At 47.2% G+C, this 20,547-nt stretch overlaps 1 protein-coding gene and 2 long non-coding RNA genes across 4 annotated transcripts; 2 read left to right on the top strand and 1 right to left on the bottom strand.

Annotated features, from left to right (window-relative positions):
* Positions 1–1,455: 1,455 nt before the first annotated feature.
* On the bottom strand, positions 1,456–18,916 carry LOC111843255 (Na(+)/H(+) exchange regulatory cofactor NHE-RF2). Its single transcript, XM_072704845.1, has 6 exons — positions 17,869–18,916; positions 16,287–16,541; positions 5,189–5,410; positions 3,439–3,592; positions 3,118–3,221; positions 1,456–3,006 (listed from the first exon to the last, which is right to left on the bottom strand). Exons 1-6 carry the CDS (start codon positions 18,073–18,075, stop codon positions 2,839–2,841), a joined length of 1,110 nt encoding a protein of 369 aa, XP_072560946.1. The 5' UTR covers positions 18,076–18,916; the 3' UTR covers positions 1,456–2,838.
* LOC140581614 (uncharacterized) lies at positions 7,332–10,011 on the top strand. The gene is made up of 4 exons (XR_011984713.1): positions 7,332–8,993; positions 9,071–9,169; positions 9,382–9,601; positions 9,932–10,011. It is a non-coding gene; the product is annotated as an uncharacterized lncRNA (long non-coding RNA).
* Positions 10,341–12,525, top strand: LOC111843276 (uncharacterized). 2 transcript variants are annotated; one of them, XR_002838109.2, is made up of 6 exons: positions 10,341–10,438; positions 10,628–10,730; positions 10,920–11,099; positions 11,333–11,419; positions 11,519–11,783; positions 12,117–12,525. It is a non-coding gene; the product is annotated as an uncharacterized lncRNA (long non-coding RNA). The 2 variants fall into 2 exon arrangements; XR_011984712.1 differs by having other exon boundaries at positions 10,341–10,730.
* Positions 18,917–20,547: the final 1,631 nt, after the last annotated feature.

Raw genomic sequence — 20,547 nt, 5'->3', positions numbered from 1 at the left:
TCTAGTGGCAGGAATTGTATAGCAAGCAGAGATAGTGGCAGCTTGCAATATGTCGGACCCACTAATACAGTAGAATGCATTTTCATTTATGACCTAGGTGGCTTAGGTGTAATCTCAGGCAGTGAGTGATGTGTCTTTCGAGAATGAAACCTCTGGTCTGGGCAAGCTGTAGGAATTTTGACGATGTTGCTGCAGAATGGGGCCCCGAAGAGGACGCAGCCATCGGTTTTCTTAGTCACATCCATGAAGTTCCCTTTGTTCAGTCATGGCCAGAGGAAGACTAGAACACAGAAGTGTTATGTCATCTTCCGGCTTATGAAAAGCTTCTCGTTTCCTGTCACCTTTTACCATTACTGTGAAGTTATAGGGTTGTGATCTCATCTCAGCACAACCGCAAAAGAGAAGCGGGACGTATTGTGGAGTTACCAGTCCTCACCCTGACCTCTGACTGGCTGGCTTCTTATCTGTCCTGGCCTGAGGACCTGGAGCAGATGAAGGAGGCATCATGGGAGCAACTGGTTGCAGGTTCTGCTGTTACTGACCTTCATGTAACCTGGGCTCATTGACAGGCGGAGTGGGGAGCAGGCCTGCCGAAGCAGCCACGGGCCTACCTTAGACTGGCAGACTTGTGGGTACTTCACCAGGTACACACAGGCCTCCAGCTCATGCTTTATCAGGCTGTCTAGGGCTTGTGGAATGAACTGCTGGATGAGTCAAGCATAATGCTGTCTTGTGAAGGTCAGACAGGTGAAGGTTTTAGATGAAGGTTCATTGATGACTTTTGACAGTTTCTGAGAGTAATCACACGATGTTGCATGTACCAAATTAAAATGATTTGAAGTCTAAGCTAGTTCTCAAAGAATCTCATGAGTGTGGACAAAGATTAATTAAATGACTTTCTTAGTATAGGTTTGGCTGGAGAAATCACATCCCACTCTCTCTCTTACAGAACAGCAGCTCAAATCAAGTCACTCACACAGAAGAGACTGTCACAGCACTCCTTTTAAGGAGAGGCAGTTGAGTTCATAACTCGGTTTCATCCACACATCCATTTAAGTCATTCTGTTGTTGTGTCATTTTATCTTAATCATCTTGTTGCTTTTACTAGTTAGTGATTTCTTGGCAGGTTTATTTATTTATTCTAGTTGTTCTCATTCACTTGTACTGTGTATATTCTGAAGACTTCCTGACAAATTTAACGTGAAATTATGCCTTTATCTGCAGCTCCTAAAAGTGGACCTGGCCTCTGTGTGCGTGCGTATATTTACTGTTGTATATATAGAGTGTATTTGTGGTAATGAGAGACTTCCTGCAGCTGATGTCACACTATACTGACAAAATGCAATGTGGTGTGAACTGTCACCCATCCACCAGCACTCTGTGAGAATCAGTACTGAATGAGGTCAGTAAGGGAGGAGCCATAGAAACCTGCTGCAATCATGGTGGCAGGCCTGAGAGAGGGAAACAAGCTGCACATTTAATTAATGCAACAAGACATGAACTACAGCGGCGGAAATGCAACGTGACACAGCCAGACTGACTTGGTCGTTCGGGGCCGAAACGCAGATGCTGGTGGTGCTCGGCCCTTTTTCTGCAGTTCCTGCAAAAGCCACAGCATGAACACGCGGGAGAGACACAGTTCTGCTACATGTGAGGCGTTAATGAGCAACACAGGCTGCGATGACCACATGAGTTAAAGTAAGCGACTAGAAGGCGTCCTCTGCCTTCTGCATTTCTGTGTGTGTTTCACAGATGCCCACAAGGTCCTCTGCTGTGTGGCCTTTCCTCATTCCATGCAAAATCAGTCAATTAGCCATTTTAAACACACGCTCGGTCCATATAAAATATGAGCGGTCCGTAATAAAAAAGGCAATGCATATTCCTCCTTTTGTCTTTCTGTAAAAGGATCGGCCCTCTCAGCCTCCTCTGGGTAGTTATGGGTGTAAACGCAGAGTCTGGATCGCACCTCATTCACATGCTTTAACAGCACGGTGTCACATATTTACAGGGACCTTCATATGTCACAGTGCTGCGTAAACTCTACTTTCAAGCAGCTAATACATGACATAACCCACGTCACCTTAACGTCATCACAGCTTGTGCGCCGTGGCAACATGCCAGCGGCAACAAGACATTACTAAATGTAACTACAAAGAGCCTGTGGACCCCATTAAAGATACACAAACACGGCCTTCACCAGCCAAGCGCCATTCCTGTATTACTGGTCTGTTGTATAAGGCAGGGTGTGGTTCTCCTTTACAGTTCTGACCTAGTCCTCTCCATTTTCGGTATGACACACCAGGCTCAAGTTGAACTATCTCACTGTCGCCCTCTAGCTGTCTAGGGTGCATTGTTTACATCCATCTTTAGACATTATAGATCTCATAAGCGAACTGAATTTAACTGCGTACTAAAACGTTTCATTTGTTTTCTAGTCAGATCATGTCATTTTTGTTTTTGTCAGTAGAAGGAGAAATGAATGCAGAAAATTATTCAATCAGTAATTTTTCTAAAGGCAGGCCGGGACTTGTATCTGATTTGGAAATCCATAGCCTGTGGTTGACCTCAGGGAAAGACCTTTGAAAATTACTTGGTAAGACGTTAGATATAACTCTGTCAGGCACTGCTTTCTGCTGCCTCGGGAAGCTGAATGTCTCCTCGCCTGCAGCTCTTTCCTCGCCAGCCTGCTTTTGTCCGTCGGGTGGTGGTTGTAAGTCCCACCTCCTTCTCTGTCTAAACGATTGACCCCTCTTCTTGATGTGGTCCTGTCCTGAGGCAGGAGTTGTGGATTTTGGGGGAAAATTTGCCGGCCAGATGGGAAGTGGAGGTGCAGGTGGATCAGAAGTTGCTGAAGATCTCGTGCTTCTTGTTCCAGTCCATCTGAGGGGCTCTCTTCTTGGCGCGCTTGGCATGGAGCTTCTCCTTGGCCTCTGCAGCCGTGGGGCTTAGGTAGAGGCCACTCTCTTCGAACGGGTCCAGGAGGGGGCTCTCATCCTCGTCCAACACCTGGGAAACCGGGGCAGGGAAAACCGCTGAGCAAAGCGCGTGTCTAATGACACATTTGTGACAGAGAGGGAGCACAGCAGCCAGTGCAGAGCGGCACCTGGCCTTTCTCACCTGTCTGTCAGAACTGCTGGTGTCGGAGCGACTGGACTGTGAGGCGGAGCTGCCGTTCACCTGGAGGCTCTCGGAGCCGTTTGTAATGGCCTGGCCACTATAATCTGGCAGGGAACATAAAGTGGTTAATGTGTAGCTAAGGACGCTGAATATGGACTGTGGTTGGCTGCACTGCTGTCACATGGGTTGTGTGGCACTCGTATTCACCAGCCTGTGGTTTGCGCTCATGACTTGTTTTCTGCTCCTTGTGGTCCCTGTCGGCTTAATGAGACGTGCATGTGAACTTGTCGTGGTACTTTGGTGGAGACCTCAGACCTTTACCTTTAATGTGGCTCCTTGTTGGGGTGATGCCCAGTTTTTTGAAGTGCTCGTCTGTAGCCTGGTCCACCACCAGCAGGTGGGTCTCGCTCCCACCGCTCTTGATGAAAGCCACCACTTCTGAATGCCTCAGAGCCTCAATGTTCACACCATTTACCTGCAGCACAACCCCCCCCCCTCATAATTTCAGAGCTGCCAGTGCAGTTATCATGAAAAATGACAAGAGTGCAGTTATAAACTGTCACCACCAGGTGGTGCCCTATGGTCACTGTAGCTTGATATCTACCTGGTTAATCGTTACTTTTACAGATGCAGAATTTTTATGAAATTATTTTATGAAATATGTATGTCTCCATAATAGTTTAGAATGGTTCATAATTTGCACACACTTATGCCACAATTTTCTACAGACTGACTCTTCTTATCACCTTGTACTTGCAGCTGGGTGGGGGGTGGGGGGGCACCAAAGCAGATATGAGGAAAAAGGGCTGTACTATTTGAGGGAAACAAAAAGATTCCAGGTTGTTTTCAACCAGTAAAAACACACATGGAGGCAGCAGGCGACCAGCAAGCACGCCCTTGGGCCCAGTGTGCTGAGCGTTGGTGTGGCCAGGCCCGGCAGCCACAGGACAACAAGGCAGCTTTAACACTCGACCGTGAAATATTGATGAGTGGCCCTGGCTGTAGCCGTAGTGTGAGTTTCAGGTATCAGTGTCTCTGAGGGATTTTGTTTAATATTCATCTGGCTTTTGAGACAGGAAGGCGGCAAGCAAACGTGCGCTGACCAGCCCTGAGGCTCGTAACAGCCTGGGAGAGGCTGGGGGGGCAGCCCATTCCCCCTCCCACGTGCACCATGGGCTTGGAGTTAAATCACCTACATTAGGTTACTATAACCAGCACGAACAATCTGTCCCATTAAGACTGTCTGACAGCGAGGAAAGGCTCCGGACGCCACAGGTCTGCAAAACATGCACGTTACTTTTACAGTGACTGTATAATGTGCAGCAATTTCATCAAATGTGTGCAAAATCCTCAGCGTTCCCTGCTTAGTTGCTAGTGTTGCTCATATTCTAGCTGTGTGTGAGTGAAAAATGAATTGCTGATGTTGATGTGTGAGACCAGACTGTCATTGGTAGAGCAGGAGTGCTAGACACACAGTCCATGTCATTACACTGCTCTTTTATAGCAATGCTGAAATGTGGAGCGGCTTGATTCAGCTGGGTACTGAAGGGTGACACTCAGTGGTAGTGTGGGGCTGTGTTTCATACTGGGAACAGGAAGGAAGAAAAAACATGGACCGTCCGGGGATCCCCAAGGACTGGGCTGAGGGACACTAGTGTAAGGTTAAGATTAAGCATCATCATTGTCTCCTGTAATATATTGCTCCGTATCTTGCTTAGTTGCCATTGAACGTGAATCCTTGTTTATGGAAATGATCACTTTCCAAAATGCTGGCTGTGGGAAAAAGGGGGGAGGGTTTTGCCCTGCTAACAAGCTGCTGACAGATGAGACAGCACGCCGTAGCAATTATACCAATTAGCCATTCAGCAAAGCCACTCCATCCAGGAGGAAACTGCTTATTACATGCCAGTTTGCTTGGTGTGAGAATTAATCCTAATATAAGTAGCGCATCACGACGAGGGCCTCTTCACGTCCCACTCCATGTTGTTGCGCGTGGTGAGCCGAGGCCACAGCTGCCTTCGCTTCGGCCTGATGATTCACCACGTGGTTCCTCCTTCACACTCGCACTCACCTCAATGAGCCTGTCCTGAGGTTTCAGCCCGGCCCGGTCTGCTGCTGATCCTGGGTCCAGTGAACGGATGTACTGGCCCGGTCGGGATTTCTCACTGTGCAGGTTGAAGCCGTAGCCTGTTTCACCGCGCAGCAGGTGGCAGAGACGTGGGAAAAGCTCTGTGGTCTCAGTCTGGTTCTGCTCCTCATTTTGGGCCTGGACCTGGGCTTTGGACTTTGACTCCTGGGGTCACCAGAAAAAACAAATACCCATTAGTGCCTGCAGTTACAGTTACATGGCATTTCTGTTACTTATACTGCTGTTGCCTGCGGCATCTCAACATGAAGCATGGGCTTGGCACACGTAGAGCTACAGGTACTGCAGCCCATCAATGGCTCATATCTGCTGACAGGATCATCAGGAATATGTGTAGTAGTCATTACTATCAGAAGGATGCTAACAAAATCACTGACACAAACACTACTTACCTCTTCAAAATACAATGGTGTGACGTCTTTATGAGCTCTAAGATTTTTTGCAAAACATGGGCTAGTCCTCTGCTCAAAGCCCTTTGGATGGTTTTGTGTGTGATACGCCTTTTAAAAACACCCAGTTACCTGTCAGGCCTTGCATACCAAGTTAAGATGCTTGTTAAATCGACAAGATGCTTGTTAACCTGACAGTAGGTTAGGACCCCTGGCGTTACCTGGGGCACCTCCGCTGTAGAAAAGCTCACCCAAGAGAGCGGGATTGCTCCAACAGCACTGCCCCAAATCCTTTATTTTTTAAATGATCAGCACAGAGCTTCTGTTACTGTAATCACCCTCAAGCAGCACAGCTACACCCAGCATGACACTAAAAATAGGGAGGATCTGGTGACCCTGACGAGAGACAAAGGAAACTGACAAAGTTGTATTGTGGCATGAACTTAGAAGCTAGGCGCCCCCTGCAGGCTGTTGAGTAATAATTCTGGTGGCTTTGAACCCTGTTCTTCCTTCCGGTCATTCTGAGGGGTCAGACCTCCATCCATGTACCAACACTTGAAAGCACAGAAAGCTGCAGTTTGCCAGAGGCCAGATGGGAGATGTGTGACTGACGCCTACCTAATTCTTCATGCATGTCAGAGGGTGGCAGATATGTCCTTCAGTGCCTGTGCGTTCTGTTCATGTTTGCATAAGTGAGCACAGTCAGAAAGCTGGATTGAAACCTGCTCTGATCCAGTAATCACAGTGAGGGCTCAGAATGGGAAAGAAGTCATTCACCAGCTGAAGTCATTCCCCTGGCAGCGCAGAGAAGAAACGGGCATGACGTCATTTTCAAGCTCTCTAATATTGTACACTCTGGCAGTCAAAAGACGAAGAATTAGCCACGGCAAACAAAACAACAAAGCAAAGGGTTCGTCGAACAAATATTGTTGCAAGTAGCCTTAGGTTTAGAAATATGGGAGTTTCGTCTGCATTATCTCCAGAGCGGTGAGGAAAGGTCCGAAGGCCTTCAGGGGCCGGCGGTGTAGCCGCGAGGGCTGTGGGCTCAGCCCCTCCATGTGAGATGAGCAGCAGAGACCATGCAGCTGGTAAGCATTAGTGCTAAGAGACAGCTGTCCTAGCCAAGCTTCCCACAACTGCATTCACTGCCTGTTCATGCACTGTGACTAATCTTGGATCAGTCACCAGCCACCCCCTCCCACCAGCACTGAGGTACTTTATAAGAGTCAATAAGAGTCCAACGGTACCAGTAGGTTCCAGGTTGTGGGCCTGTGTATATTCTTCTGGATGAATTAAGAGCTCACAGAGCACTGGTCAGCACAAGTTTTGCAGAAGTGGATTATGGGGTATTTAAATGCACTCCCAAGGATCTCTTCTTGCAGCATCATACCCCCACCCCCCCACACTAATAGAGGACGAGTAAAACAGAGCTAGATCAAAGGGGAATAGGGAAAGGTGCATTAAATCCTGCTATTCATTTTTATTTCCTGATGTTTTTTGATCTGTGTGACATAATGTGTTCAGGCACTGGAATCAGATGGTGACCCACATACTTCTCTGCAGTGGCACAGAGCCACGTCTACAAGGAGCTCTGGGGTCTGGAAGAGGCTCGTAGCAGATGCTTCCGCAATGCAAATACCTGCTCTTTGAGGTGCGTGGAGATTCTTTTCTATTTTCTCCATTTTTCCAGAGTGCCTCTTCCTAACACAGAACCCCCCCACAGAGAAAATGTTAATGCACCAATATACTCAAAGGTTTGTGTGGTTGTGTGTGTTTGTGTGTGTGTGGGGGGGTGTCTTCTTAATATCTGCTGAGCCAGAGTGGTGTAAAAGTAAACATCTAGACACTTAATTTGTTGTATTTCTTTGTCCTGGATACCATAGAAAGCTGGATGAGGTCTTTTGAGGTGGCAGTGGAGGCCTAGTGGTTGGGGATGTGCACTTATAATTGAAAGATTGCAGGTTCGAATCCCCAACCAGCAAAGTATCACTAAGGTACCCTGACCAAGGTACTGCTCCCAAACACTGTTCCCTGGGTGCTAAATTAGCTGCCCCCTGTGATGTCACATATAGGTTAAATGCAGGGGACACATTTCATTGTTGTGCACTGTGTGCTATGGTATGACAATATATCACTTCCCCCCCAGCAAATTCTACAAGCTGTGTTTCCCCCAGGAGGTCCAGCTGGCCAGCTTGTCTGAGTGTCCCCTGAACTGGTACAAAGATTTTTCAGGCTTTCGGACATATTTTACATGTTTATGGTTTTTTGGAAGACAGTTAACATTCTGGTCTTCCTGCAGACCCCTGAGTCCCGGCCTTGTCTGTGTCAGCATTTTCAGGTTGTGCTGTACACCTTACAGGGGCTACATGCAACACGGCAGCAGACCTGAAGCACGCAGGCATTTCCTTTTACTGCCTTTCACAATAAGACATTGTTGTACCTGCTTGTTTGTGTACATGCTGCAAAGGGCAGCAAAAGGTCTGTAAAGCCTCTGTGGTGAAACTGGATCGGAACTCCTCAATTATTCACACAGAGTCCCGATGGATTACGGCCGTCTTAACCCTTCGAAGGCTGCCCCCTTGCCAGCCTCCGTCCACTGAGAGTCCCCTATCTGCGGGGAATGTTCTGGGTTTGGTCACATGTGTTTTTCAAATCTACACAAGCTTACTGTATGTCTGTCAGGCTAAGTCTCTTCTTGTGATGACTTTAGGTTAGTTTGTGAGCAGATGGGATCCCAATTGCAGGACCCCTGATATGACAAACGATTCAGAGTTACATCAGTGTGACAAGCGGCGTGGCACAGCAGGGTCATACCACAGAAGTAAAAAGGTGGTTTGTTGACAAAGGAGTTTGTTGACAAAAGAGTTTGTTGACTGTTGATGGCTGTACCTGTGCTCTCTAACCTGTCCCTGCTGGGCAGGCATGACACCCGCAGACCATGGGGATTCAGGGATACAGTTTCAGTGAAATTCCCAAGTACTACACACCCATCAGGATGCTTCTGTGGATGTGCACAGCTGCCAGCCAGCCAACCAAATCCCAGCAAGCAGCACTCTTGCACACCATAGGTCCATCGGAGAATGCAAAATATTCCTCTGATGTACATTAGACATCATCTTTTCACCCATTAGAGATACAAGATAGCAGAGAAAATACAAATGTTCTTTATTGTCCTCCTTGAAACGTGAATGGTTGGAAGAAATGGCCATTCTGTTTTCTGTTCCTGATTCATCTTTGTTGGTTTTTGAAGTGTCCCCCTTCCAGGGGGGTACATGACAAAGGGGGAGCGAACTCCAGACACACACACAGCAAAGATGAGGTTTCAGCCCCAAACCACGAAGGTGTGAGCTGCTGCGTCACCCAATAAGATATGACAGGTGGAGGAATTTTTCCACTTATTCTGCCCCCAAAACCCCAGGAATGACCTGCAGACCTGTGAGCCATTGCCACTGGATGAGGAGAGTGTCACAGCACTGACCATGCACATGGATACATACGTCAAACGCACTGATATCCGGTAACCTTACAACATCTGACTAATCTCTCTCTTTTCACCTCACCCTGGGTCAGCTGATGACATGTCTGAGTTATTTCTTGTCAATCCCATATACAGTATACAGTCATTGTTAAAAGGTAATGGAACTTTTCTCATGTAATATACAAGAAACCATCCTGAAAACTGCAGTGAAGTGTTTTTCCCAGTTCGGCTTCCCTGTCTCCATCCCCCAGCATGGCCTCCACACAGCTACAGCTGTTAGAATGACAGCATGTTCCCTGCCAGCAGCCTCAGTAGGTGGCGGAGACCCCAGGCAGCCTCCTAGCTGCCCTGATAGATGAAACAAAGCAAAATCTAAAAGGGGCCAACTGCTAGCGGAAAGCAAGGTCTCCTGACCAGGAACTGCACCAAGAATTATAAGGGATCCGACTTTTTGACTTGGATGGGAAAAAGGTAAATGTACAATGTATGTTTAATGTAATTATATATGTTAATATACAGCTATGACCTTTTATCTTTGAGCAGTGCTTATTCTTCTTGCCTATTCTGAGTTTATGTTCATTCTGGAAAGTTCTTTGGTTGTAATTTTAAGCTGACAGAGGGACACAAAGCTGTGCATTTGCTAGTAGTTAAAACAATAGTCCCTTTAACAGGACGGTTCTTTTGGGTACGTCGGGGCTGTTGGGTTTCTCCGCACTGCTTTCCCAGGGGCCCCCTCAGCTGTCAAAGCCCCAGCCTCCCGGCTTGAATTACCAAGATGTCTGCCTTCACGGCACTCTCTAGAAAACGGTGGGAGCTGACGCAGCCATTCCTCACACTGGACAAACAGGAGGGGCCCAGCTCCAAGGTGCCCACACCTCGCTGGGGCAGCACTCAAAGTGCGTTGATGAAAGAGGAGCAGCGATAACATCATAAGCGGTTAGTGGGGGCTATATGCCTGCGGGAAACTCTGCGGTCCTGCTCGTCATCTTAAGATGCTCCAACATCTTCTGCCTTCCTTAGAGGCCCAGCACAAACATAACGCTCCTTGTTCTTGATAGACTCTAACATCCCCATTCTGGGAGGTGTGGAGTGCTAAGGTGTAATGCCTGGGAGGCTCTGACTGTGCCCTTTCCCCATACGTGGCAGCACAGAGACCCTGGGTGATACCACAATGCTTACAAGACGCTAAACTGCTGTGTTTTGCCCCAGGAATCTCTCAACTTTCCAAGGGCTCTTGAAGAACACAAGTTTGAAGGCTTGGGGAAAGTTTCAGAATATGCTCTTCATGGCATTTCTCTCCACAGTTGGGTAAAATAATAGCACGATTTCTGTGAATAAACCAAATGAATGTTAAGGGATTCCCAGGGAAACACTGCACCTGGCAGCACGATTTTAATATCATATCAACCCAAGACTGATTATCAATGTTTCCTTTCATCCGCTACATAACCACACCACCAGGATCACTGACTGGCTTCTCTTGCTGTTTCCTTTAAGCCTACAGGCAGATGTTGCACTCCAAACAAGTTATCACTGGGCTCCAGGCCTCCCCCCGGTTGGCTACCCACAGGGGGCGGGGTGGGAGTTGACAGCACTGCTGGTGAGCTTTACATAACAGCAGCTGAGATATAACTGATCTGTATAGGGCAACACACACTGTCCCTTCCCTGACAAGAAACCTGAGCTATGAGGATCAGTAGAGACAATAGCGATGAGGGAAAGGGAGAGATTGAGTCACGGTGCCCGTTTGAGGTGATGAGCTTTTACCTATAGGTCATCTTTTTTGTAGATTACCCTTGGTACCATAATGTTGTACTGCCTTGACATGGGGAGGCTCTGTCCTGCACAGGACGTTTCCTAGGCTTCTACCGCACATTCACATGACAGATGCAAAGCAAAAGCAATCCTGGCCAGAGCATTCAAGTCCAGAGGAGGTCAAACTAGTAAGCTCTCCATGATCAATGCTAAGGTGAGTTATGTTGGAGAAGGAGAGAATCACCAGGGGTTCCTAACCTCCGGTCTCTGGCCAGTATTCCACCAGGCCACAGGACGATGAGGCTTTTGCAGAGGGGTCACTTTATTTCCAAAAGTGAACTATATATTTTCACTTTCTAATGAACCCTCACGTTCACATATTCTGTTCGCATCAGAAAATAATGGAGACGGTTTAACTTATATAAGCGCCAACTGATGTGCCCACAGGTCCTTGAAATTTTTGTATGATGCAGTCCGGTCCACGACCATCAAAAGGCGGGGAACTGTAGGCTACAGAGTCGGACCCTGAGCATGGTATGTTAGTGAGTGTAGGAAGAAGCCCACATCTGAACCTGCAGATTTCCCGTAGTAGTACAAGGGAGGCAGATGCTTGTTTTCCCACACATTCTCCAGGGCAGAATATCCCCCCCACAGCCCAGAGGAAGGGGCCGGCATTCCTCCACCCCAGCCCCAGGCATCCCTTGGGCAAAGAGGGCTGGGGCCTCACATCTGGAAAGAGAGCAGCTGGCCAAGGAGAGGAACTAGAGAGCAGGAGATACTGGATATGGTGGAAATACATGTTATAAAAGCAAGACAAGGGCCCTCTTTCTAACACTAAATGTTGCTCCAAAGAAAAAAGATGTTTTTGAAAATGCATGTCAGGAGATCTCCAACTGGGGTAATGAAACGACAGGCAATTTCCCACAAATCCCAAGGCTTTAATGTCTCGAAATGCTTTGGAACTGTTTTCTGGTTATTTTCTGCACAGATCATTCCCATTAATTTGCTTTGTCCGATTCTTTGTCCGTTAACCGTGGTCCCTAGAGGGCGACTGTCTCTCCCGTTCCTGAAATCCCTTCTGAGTTTGAACCTGTCTACACACAAGCTCTGCTCACCTTATGTCCCCATGAACATGCCGGCACACTGGCAGCCAGTTAGTAAGCCATCATAATGTAAATGGATGTTTTCCCTGTCACTGTTAACAGGCCGCCCCTCCTCGTCTTCGGTGTAGGAATGAACACGTGACCTCCCCTCTGGGTACGATTACCATCACATGTGGGATTTTGTCCAGCTCCATTCGCTCAGTCATCTCCATGAAGAGCTAACTCTAGGAAGGAGCTTGTTAGCAGGATGGGGACACCCCCGGCCTGAAACCCTGACAGTGAATTCCTGAAGCGTGACACCGGCCCAGAGCTGGAGTCCTGTCTGCAAGCAGCACAACGCTCTGGATTTCATGCGAGGTATCTTCTCCCGGAGAGAATAAGGTAAAGTAATACCCCAGGAACTGCCACAATAACCAGCTATGCGGAATCACAGCACTAATAAATGCATCATGTAAATTCACCACAATATACATTCTACAGGTATTTTTTAACATGCGCAGCATGCAATGAATAACAAACGTGAATTGTATGTTTCATATTCGCATCTGGATCGCGCATCATGCATAGGTGCTCTGTGGTATCTCAGGCGTGCAGCATGTGGCTGCAAACTCTGTCTGGAGTGATTTGGGGTGAGATATGGGTTTGGGCATGGACCCCACCCACAACACACAACAGTGATAAAGTCATCTACCCTTTTAACACTCTGGAAGCCGTCAGTGGCCATGACCTGAGACCAGGTCCAATGTTGACTTACTGGAGGGTTGCCACCCTTGTCCTTTTGCCCCAGGTAAGGCAAGGTACAGATATTTTGGGAAAGGGGGTGTCCAACTCTCCATCTATCCATGAAGAAATGGCTCAATTTATTTGATAGGATACTGAAACACTGAGGACTAAGGGATCATGGATTCATCCATTGTCCAACCACTTATCTTGCTCAGGGTTGTAGAGAGCCTGCAACCTATTCCATATTGATACAGCATGCTAAAGTTCCTGGTCTCCAGTGCACTTTGGAAAGCAGACTATTAGAAACGCCCCCTGGATTTGCTTCCTCATTCAGTAACCCTAGAAAGCTAAGGGTAAACGCCACTGTACATTAAAGGAACAGCATAAAAACATCCAAGAAGCGTCTTGGTGTGCACTGCTGCCTGCTGTAACCACACAGAGTCTCTCACTGGATTCTTTGTGCAGGAAAGTGCAAAACATGCACCAGGCACAGTGCAAATTCTTTGAAATATCCAGATGGTCCATTTGAAATGACAGGTCTCCATAGGAGGTTTTGTAATGGCTGTACTGGCCCAAATGTGTGCTAAAGGAATTGCCAGTAATAGGGGAACAGAAGGGAGCCTTTTGAGAGCTGGGTAGGCTAAAGATGGTCGGTTAAACAGGAAAGGACCAGAGCGGAGAGGTGTCACATATCGCTGAGCGCTGCCTGCATCACACAGGCTTATTAGAACAATGTGTTCCCAGCGATGCCGAGCAGCGGCTGGGGCCCCAGCGTCCTGCGCTGTTCCTTCCTGCAGTGGCAGCCTGGGAAGCCTGGAGGTAACCGCAGCAGCCTTGGAAACCTAGTGCCTGAATCCAGGCCTCTCAGTCTGCATCAAACTCCCAACACCAGCACACCTTTTTCTGTACTTCAGCTTGGGACTTGGGTAAGCCTGGGCTCTGCTTACGAACCTGGTCTTTGGATCAGTAACGGCCCACGCTAATTGCATTTCTGCTAACTGTGGTCTCCTGCAGTCTGAAAAGTACAGTGAGCAACCTGAAGGAAGCCTGACCACAATGAAGGTCCCTCAGCCTTGGGCTCAGCTTCTCAAGCTGGGGAGCAGAGACCAGGCCAGGAGCGGGGCAGCCTGCTCCTGCACCCCACTGCTTCTGCACCCCACTGCTCCTGCACCCCACTGCTTCTGCACCCCACTGCTCCTGCACCCCACTGCTCCTGCACCCCACTGCTCCTGCATCCCACTGCTCCTGCACCCCACTGCTCCTGCAGATGGTCCTCTTGGGAGCTGACCCCTAAGCTGAGCTGCCGCTGCCCAGGCTCCTCCTTGTGCCCTCTGCTCCTGCATGAAGCAGCAGGGCCCGGTACGATGAGGCCTGCTGCCCTGCTAACAGCCAGAGGATTTCTTTGACTTTTCAGAGCAAAGATGAACATGCGAGTCGGCTGGCCCGGATTGATCGTTTTTCCTGATAACATCTCCTGGAGATGATCAGGATCAACTGAGGCACTAGCTGCTTTATCTATGGAAAATCTTACTGCATCTGAGCAGCACAAATATCACGGTACTCATGGTCCCTCTCCATGTGGCATGTTTTCGGCAGGACTGGAGAAACTAGAAGCAAAACAGCATCACCACTTCTGCTGACCATTCTGGATTGATTATGAAGAAAATGGCAGCCATGGGGCAGACTGTTCTAGATAAATATTCCCCCCCACAGCCAGATTGAGAAAGAACAAAGTTCACAACATCCCCGTCTACCCACGGGATGGGGGAGGGCTGTCCACTGAGGGCACTTGGAAAATGTCTCTGTGCACATGGACAGTCCTTAAAAATACATCCCAGCATTGTCCTCCAGTCCATATGATTATGTAAATATCTGAAGGTCACTTGGCTTTAGTAGCTGAGCTATGTATGACTGTATGAAAGACAAAAACGCTGAATTCTAGATTGACGTCCCTCCTGCCTAATGCAGGAAAAACAGCCAAACAGATGTGTTTATGGGCTGTTACTTTTTGTTTTACCCTGACCACAAGCCTCCCCCCCGCCCCCCACCCCCACATAGTTCCTCTTGTGATATTTCTCAATAGCCGGGAAACCATAGGTGTCGTGGAATGGGACTGTGCAAATCAAATTTTATCTTTTAAGAGCCACGGCCTGGGGATAAGCGCTTTCTTCTTGGCAGAGAGGCACTCCTGCTTCTCCAAGCCACTCACTGCCCCCCCCCCCAAATCCCTTTTAAAGGTTTTCTGTTTCAGCCTCGATTTCTCAACCCTGCTTTTCAGCCCAGCAGCAGCCAGCGATCTGTTCAGGAGGCACTGGGTACATTTCCGGGGCTTAACCGGGGTGTCCTGATACGCAGGCAGCTGGAACACAGCTACTAGGCCCTTGGAGCACAAACAGCTGAACGGCACTCTTAGGTAGAGTGCTCTCTGGACAGAGCGCTGATTGGACCCGTAAGTCATCGAAGAAAACAGCCCTTTATTTCCCGATCGGAGCCGTTAGCAGCATAAATGAAAACACATGTTCACCAAAAGCATGAAACGGGAGTTAGAAAGGCTCAGGCCACAGAATGATGGGATTGCAAACAAAAGCAGATCTCATCTTCTCAAGAGCTGTATCCTGTTTTCCGAATCTGAGTGGAATTAAGGACAAAAAGAAAAACAGCACAAACTTTCCAACTGGGCTTCCTCTTTTTCTTTTTGTTGATATAGCAGCACAGTATTTTGTGAATCCAAACATGCGTCATGTTAGCTAAGCCTCCATATCAGTTATTTCTGGGGTATGTTAATCAGCGAATCTCTGTCACTAGACATCGCTTCTTAGAAAGAACTCCAGCCTGTTCCCTATGACACACTCATCCCAGCATATGCTGCCTGAAAAGTGCCCCTGACCTCACGTGTGAACATCCTCTGACTGCTCACTCCGTGCACCATAGCTGCACGTGATCAACCCATGTTCATATTCCCACTGGTCACCAGAACAGCATTGTCCTCAGGACCATGTTCTTCATTCCCCAAACAGAAACATTTTCCATCATACCCAGATTTGGTTGCAGGCTGCGTGATCAGGTTTCAGATAAATGTCAGGATCGGGTCTGCCAGGCTGCACCCTGGATTACCTTCACGTGCACCAGCGCCATCGAGGGACATGACACAATCATCTGCTGTCGCCTGTCTGTGCTTTGTTTGTACACACACCAGTATCCATGTGCATGACTATTGGTGTAAATCCAATATCTAGTAGTCTAATAATATGCACCAATATACTTATAATATGCTTAGAACCTATGGCAGGTACCTTAAGCACACCTAAAGTTTACTGGTATTATAGCTTTCTGCTACCAGGGATATGAACCCATAGCCCCCAGTGCCTCTCACTGCTGCTCATAGTCTCAGTCCCCAGGATGTCTCTGGTGTCGCCTGTACCTGCCATCTTAACCAGGCAACAGACGGCACATGGGGGTGGATGGTCCAAAGGGAACTGCATCCTCTGAATGGCTAAGAGTGACCATGGGTCTGCTACATTAATAGGCACTCACTGTGCCCAGAACAACTTCTAAGCAGGAGAAGTGACTCTCACCTTCTTGGTACTGCGAGATGGCGAGCTCTTGGTCAGCCGGGGCTTCTCGTTGGCCAGCCTGACGACCTGCCTGGACACCGAGCCGTTCTCCTTCCGGCTGGGTACGTGGCTCGGTGACGACGGCACCTCGCTTCCTCCCGTAGCTGTGGAGTCATCTGTGCAGGAGAGGCGCATGCTCCTCAGGTACTCGTCCGTCTCCCTGTCCACCACCAACAGCCGTGTCTCATGCTCCACGGCCTTGATCCGCTGGACCACCTGAGACCATGGGAAAAGTTGAATGGTCAGTGGGGGAATTGTGCGGTGGTGCAGCCATTTATGACCGCAACTGAAAGAAGCCGTCCTAAAGCTAAAACACAAGGCTCACAGGTCTGTACCTGCTAAAACTCAAGTGAGGAAGAGTAGTTACACCCCCCCCCCCCCATACACACACACACATCTTTGGCGGGAAATAGCGAAGGTGTGTGCAGCAATGTGATTCCAGATATAGCTTGGATGTTCTGGTACATGCCAACTAAAAGGTTGCCCAATTAATAATAATTTACAAATAAATTAGCAAATAGTGTAGGTGAGGGTACAAGGGAAGGTGGGAAAGGAAGCTTGTCTGTTAGGAGCTTATTCTCCGTTACCCCACACTCCCTGAACTAGTGATTTCAGATGGGTGCTCTGTGTAGCCAGATGTGGACGGTTGAGTCTGTCTTTCAGCTGTCAGGGTGAATAACTGCAGTAATCCTCGGTTCAGCAGGCAGAGTGGCTGTGCTGTGGGCTGATTTAGGGCGCTGGAGTGCATCCTCCAGGGCACCGCTCAGCATGGTGTCTTCTCAAGGGCACCAACAGCTGATGCGGCTTTTAAATTCCCTGCTCTCTTTGTTTTGTTTTTACTGCAAGAAGAACTGCCTTAGCTCTGTGATGCAGTTAGTGCTCAATCTGTACCAGCTAGGCATTAGGCCATGAAAACTACATAGGGAATCTGCAAGGGTAGTTACATAGGGCTGTCCCAAGTGATGTGAAAGCTTTGGTAGACCTGAATATAATATCATTGGCCTCCTATTCAATCATCCTGACTGACTGCCAAAACACCGAGCAAGAAACCATGTCTGTACAGCTCCAGATACTTTTTAGGTCCGAAACTGGAAATATTCTGTTAAAATATACATTACAAGCTGATGTGTTGAAGACTCCCTGCAAATTAAATGGTAAATGGATTGCATTTATATAGGTTTTCTACGAGCACTCAAAGCGCTTTACAATTCATGCCTCACATTCACCCATCCACACACACATTCATACACCGGTGAATTGATAATTGGGCAGAAGTGGCTTTATTTTCTAACACAAATAAATATATACATAATGAAAAAGAACATTCCACTTCAAAATCAGGTTCCTCGCTAGTTCCATAAACCCGGCACGTGCCCGCACTACATGGTGCATGTTCTATAACACTAAGGAACTCCTTTTTTGTAGCAATTTTGTCCCTTTTCCAGTGGCCACTATCCTCGGGATGAAAATGAATTTGCATTACTGTGAAAGCGACACCGAGGGCTCCACGGAGGAGCAGCTGCGGGGAGATTGTGTTACTCACCTGGTGGTGCGTCTCTTTTTCCACATTTTTGCCGTTCACCTCCACCACCCGGTCCCCTGCACGTAGCCCCGAAGCCTCGGCCGGCGAGCCGGGCTCCACTCTGCGTATGTACTGTCCACTCTTCCCCTTCTCTCCATGCAGGTGAAAGCCATAGCCATTCTCCCTCTTGTTCATCACACAGAGTCGCGGTTTCAACTCGTTTGCCATTTCCCTCTGAACTCTCGGTTCGGTTGTTAAACTAAGAATAGAGCAATGTGTTTATTCAGCGACACCGGCCATACACTTCAACATGCTTCACTGCGGTAGGCACACTATATATTCTCATTTTCTGTTCCAAAACTAAATATCCAATATAGTGTTTAAACACTTTGAATGAGTTTTCCAGTTTAAGTGTGAAATGCGCGAAAACACCACCGTCGGCACAGATGCATTTTCATTTCCAAAAATTGATAGTCTTGTTTGTAATCCGAGTCCTGAAATCTGCTCGGACGAGCAACAGGTACTTTCAACTCCAAAAGTTTCCTCGCACACTAAACCATACAAGTACCAGGCTGCTTGCCTCGACAAAGCTGTGTGCTACTCCATCGGACCCAGTAGACAGACTACATGCACAGTACGTGTCTCCCTTGCACCATTAAGCGCATAGAGCAGGCGCTGCCTCCTCACCGGCGCTTCATCCATAACTGAATAGAGCCAGGCTTCGGTTTCAGACGGGCAGGGTTTACAGCAAACGGGACGGACCGCGATCGCAGCTGCACCGCCCACAGAAAATAAGCTTGATTTTACAGACCTCCTGGCAGTCTTTGCGGTTTGCTTCCCTCGATGTCTCGCACCACTCTAATCAAACATATACGCATTATGCAGAAGATTCCTGCTGTCTGTATTTATTATCTATCATGCACAGGCTACACGAGCAATAGAGGAGATGAGGGAAAAAAGATCTAAATGCACGTATTTTTGGTTATAGACTGCCATCGTAGGGGTCAGAAACATTAACTGAAAATTAGTTAACTGAAATAAGGTGACATCAATATTCCACTCCACACATAAATAAGAATACAACATAATCTGACTTGAACAGTAATTGCTTCTACCTTGAACTTCTGCTCATCCGCAGCCTACTTATACAGTTGATTGCACGGAGAGCTTCGTTTACCTTTACTGCACTGACACCAAGCGGACGCTTTTCTGCAATCATGAACTAGAATAATCTAGAAGATGGTTTTTGGCAGACTTGGTTGCATGGGTCGTAGTTAGATCCAGGTCAATGGCAGAATCCAGCTGGATCTTTTCTTGTCACAAGGATGTTATTCTCGTACTCTGAGATTTATACGTAAAAGCATATTACAGGTACTTTGCAGCTGCCAACGGTGTCAAGACTACTTTTCTTTGTTTGGTACAATGCCGAATGAATAAATACCGAGTGACCGTATATTTTCCAGCTGATGTACATAGTACCCTACGCTGACACAGGACATTTTCAGGCAGAAATAAAAGAGGCCAAAGGAACGTGGGACTGCCAGCAGACGACAATAAACAATTAGTTAACTAAATGTCACACATAACCTATGAATGCATAGTTTGTTAAGATAGTAACGATAGTGGTCTCACATCTCACATCTTAATGGGTTGTGTGATTGAATCTTATCTCCGCTCTCCGTGTGTGGAGTTTGCTGGCATCCTGTCCTATAGGCGCTCTGATGCCTGTTTTAGGCTCCAGGAACCTTGTCCAGGATAAATAGATTGAAGACGTAAACAAACTGGAAAATAAAAAGGGTTAAGACTGAAACTAACCAACTGTGTAAAATTCATTAACACTTAAGAGTCGTTGAATTACAAAATTAAACATGCAAATATTTTTATTAAAATAACAGCGACTTAACTCAAAAGTAAGTTGTTTTCTTGTGTAATATCGGCAAAATGATAATCAAATTTGCCATAAATTTAGCTTTATTTCACTTTATTAAATTGAGCAGGAAGCCTATCATATTTGTAACAAGAGGTCAAATTGAGTTTTTAAATCATATTTAACCAATTTTACCTAACAGCTGAACATTCTGGCTTTGTAAAACATAGCTCAAAAAAATAAATGAAAAAATAAATAAAATGACATTGTTGCAATTAATGACACATTTTTTTTTCAGATCAAGTACAGGAAAAAAATATGGAATCACTCAATGCTGAGGAAAAAAATATGGAATCACCCTGTAATTTGCATTTCTGAAAGAAATACCTGCACAGGTTTAATTAGGAAAATTAGTCTGCAGTTAAATGAGAGTGCTTGCAGATCTTAACGAGCTGTTGTACCTGACTGATTGACAGGAAACATAGCCCCAACAAGAGAGTTGTCAGTTGAAACAATGGAAAGGATTATAAAACTTCTTCAAGAAAGTAAATCAACATGGAGTGTGGTGTAGAATATTGGTTGTTCCCAGTCAGCTCTGTAAAAAATTTGGAGCAAGTACACACAAAATTGGAAGGTTGTAAAAGGGAAACATACAGGTAGACCAAGGAAGACATCAAAACGTCAGGATAGGAGACTCAAAGCAATATGGCGTGGAAATAGAAAATGCACGACAAAAGAAATGGAAAACAGCTGGGCACAAACAGGAGTCAATGTTTGTGACCAAACTGTAAGAAATCGGCTGAGGGAGATGGGATTTAGGTACAGGAAAGCCA

Source organism: Paramormyrops kingsleyae, chromosome 22, assembly GCF_048594095.1.
Source record: "Paramormyrops kingsleyae isolate MSU_618 chromosome 22, PKINGS_0.4, whole genome shotgun sequence".
In the NCBI taxonomy this organism is placed as follows: Eukaryota; Metazoa; Chordata; class Actinopteri; order Osteoglossiformes; family Mormyridae; genus Paramormyrops; species Paramormyrops kingsleyae.
The sequence above is the reverse complement of the archived record's forward strand: the minus strand, read 5'-3'. Positions and strand labels throughout refer to the sequence as shown.

Excerpts from the sequence above, each read along its gene's own strand:
- LOC111843255 (XM_072704845.1), bottom strand. The coding sequence starts at position 18,075 with ATGGCAAACGAGTTGAAACCGCGACTCTGTGTGATGAACAAGAGGGAG. Across the intron at positions 16,542-17,868 it reads AAAAAGAGACGCACCACCAG|GTGGTCCAGCGGATCAAGGC; the intron begins GTGAGTAACACA and ends CCATGGTCTCAG. Across the intron at positions 3,222-3,438 it reads AACAAGGAGCCACATTAAAG|ATTATAGTGGCCAGGCCATT; the intron begins GTAAAGGTCTGA and ends GTTCCCTGCCAG.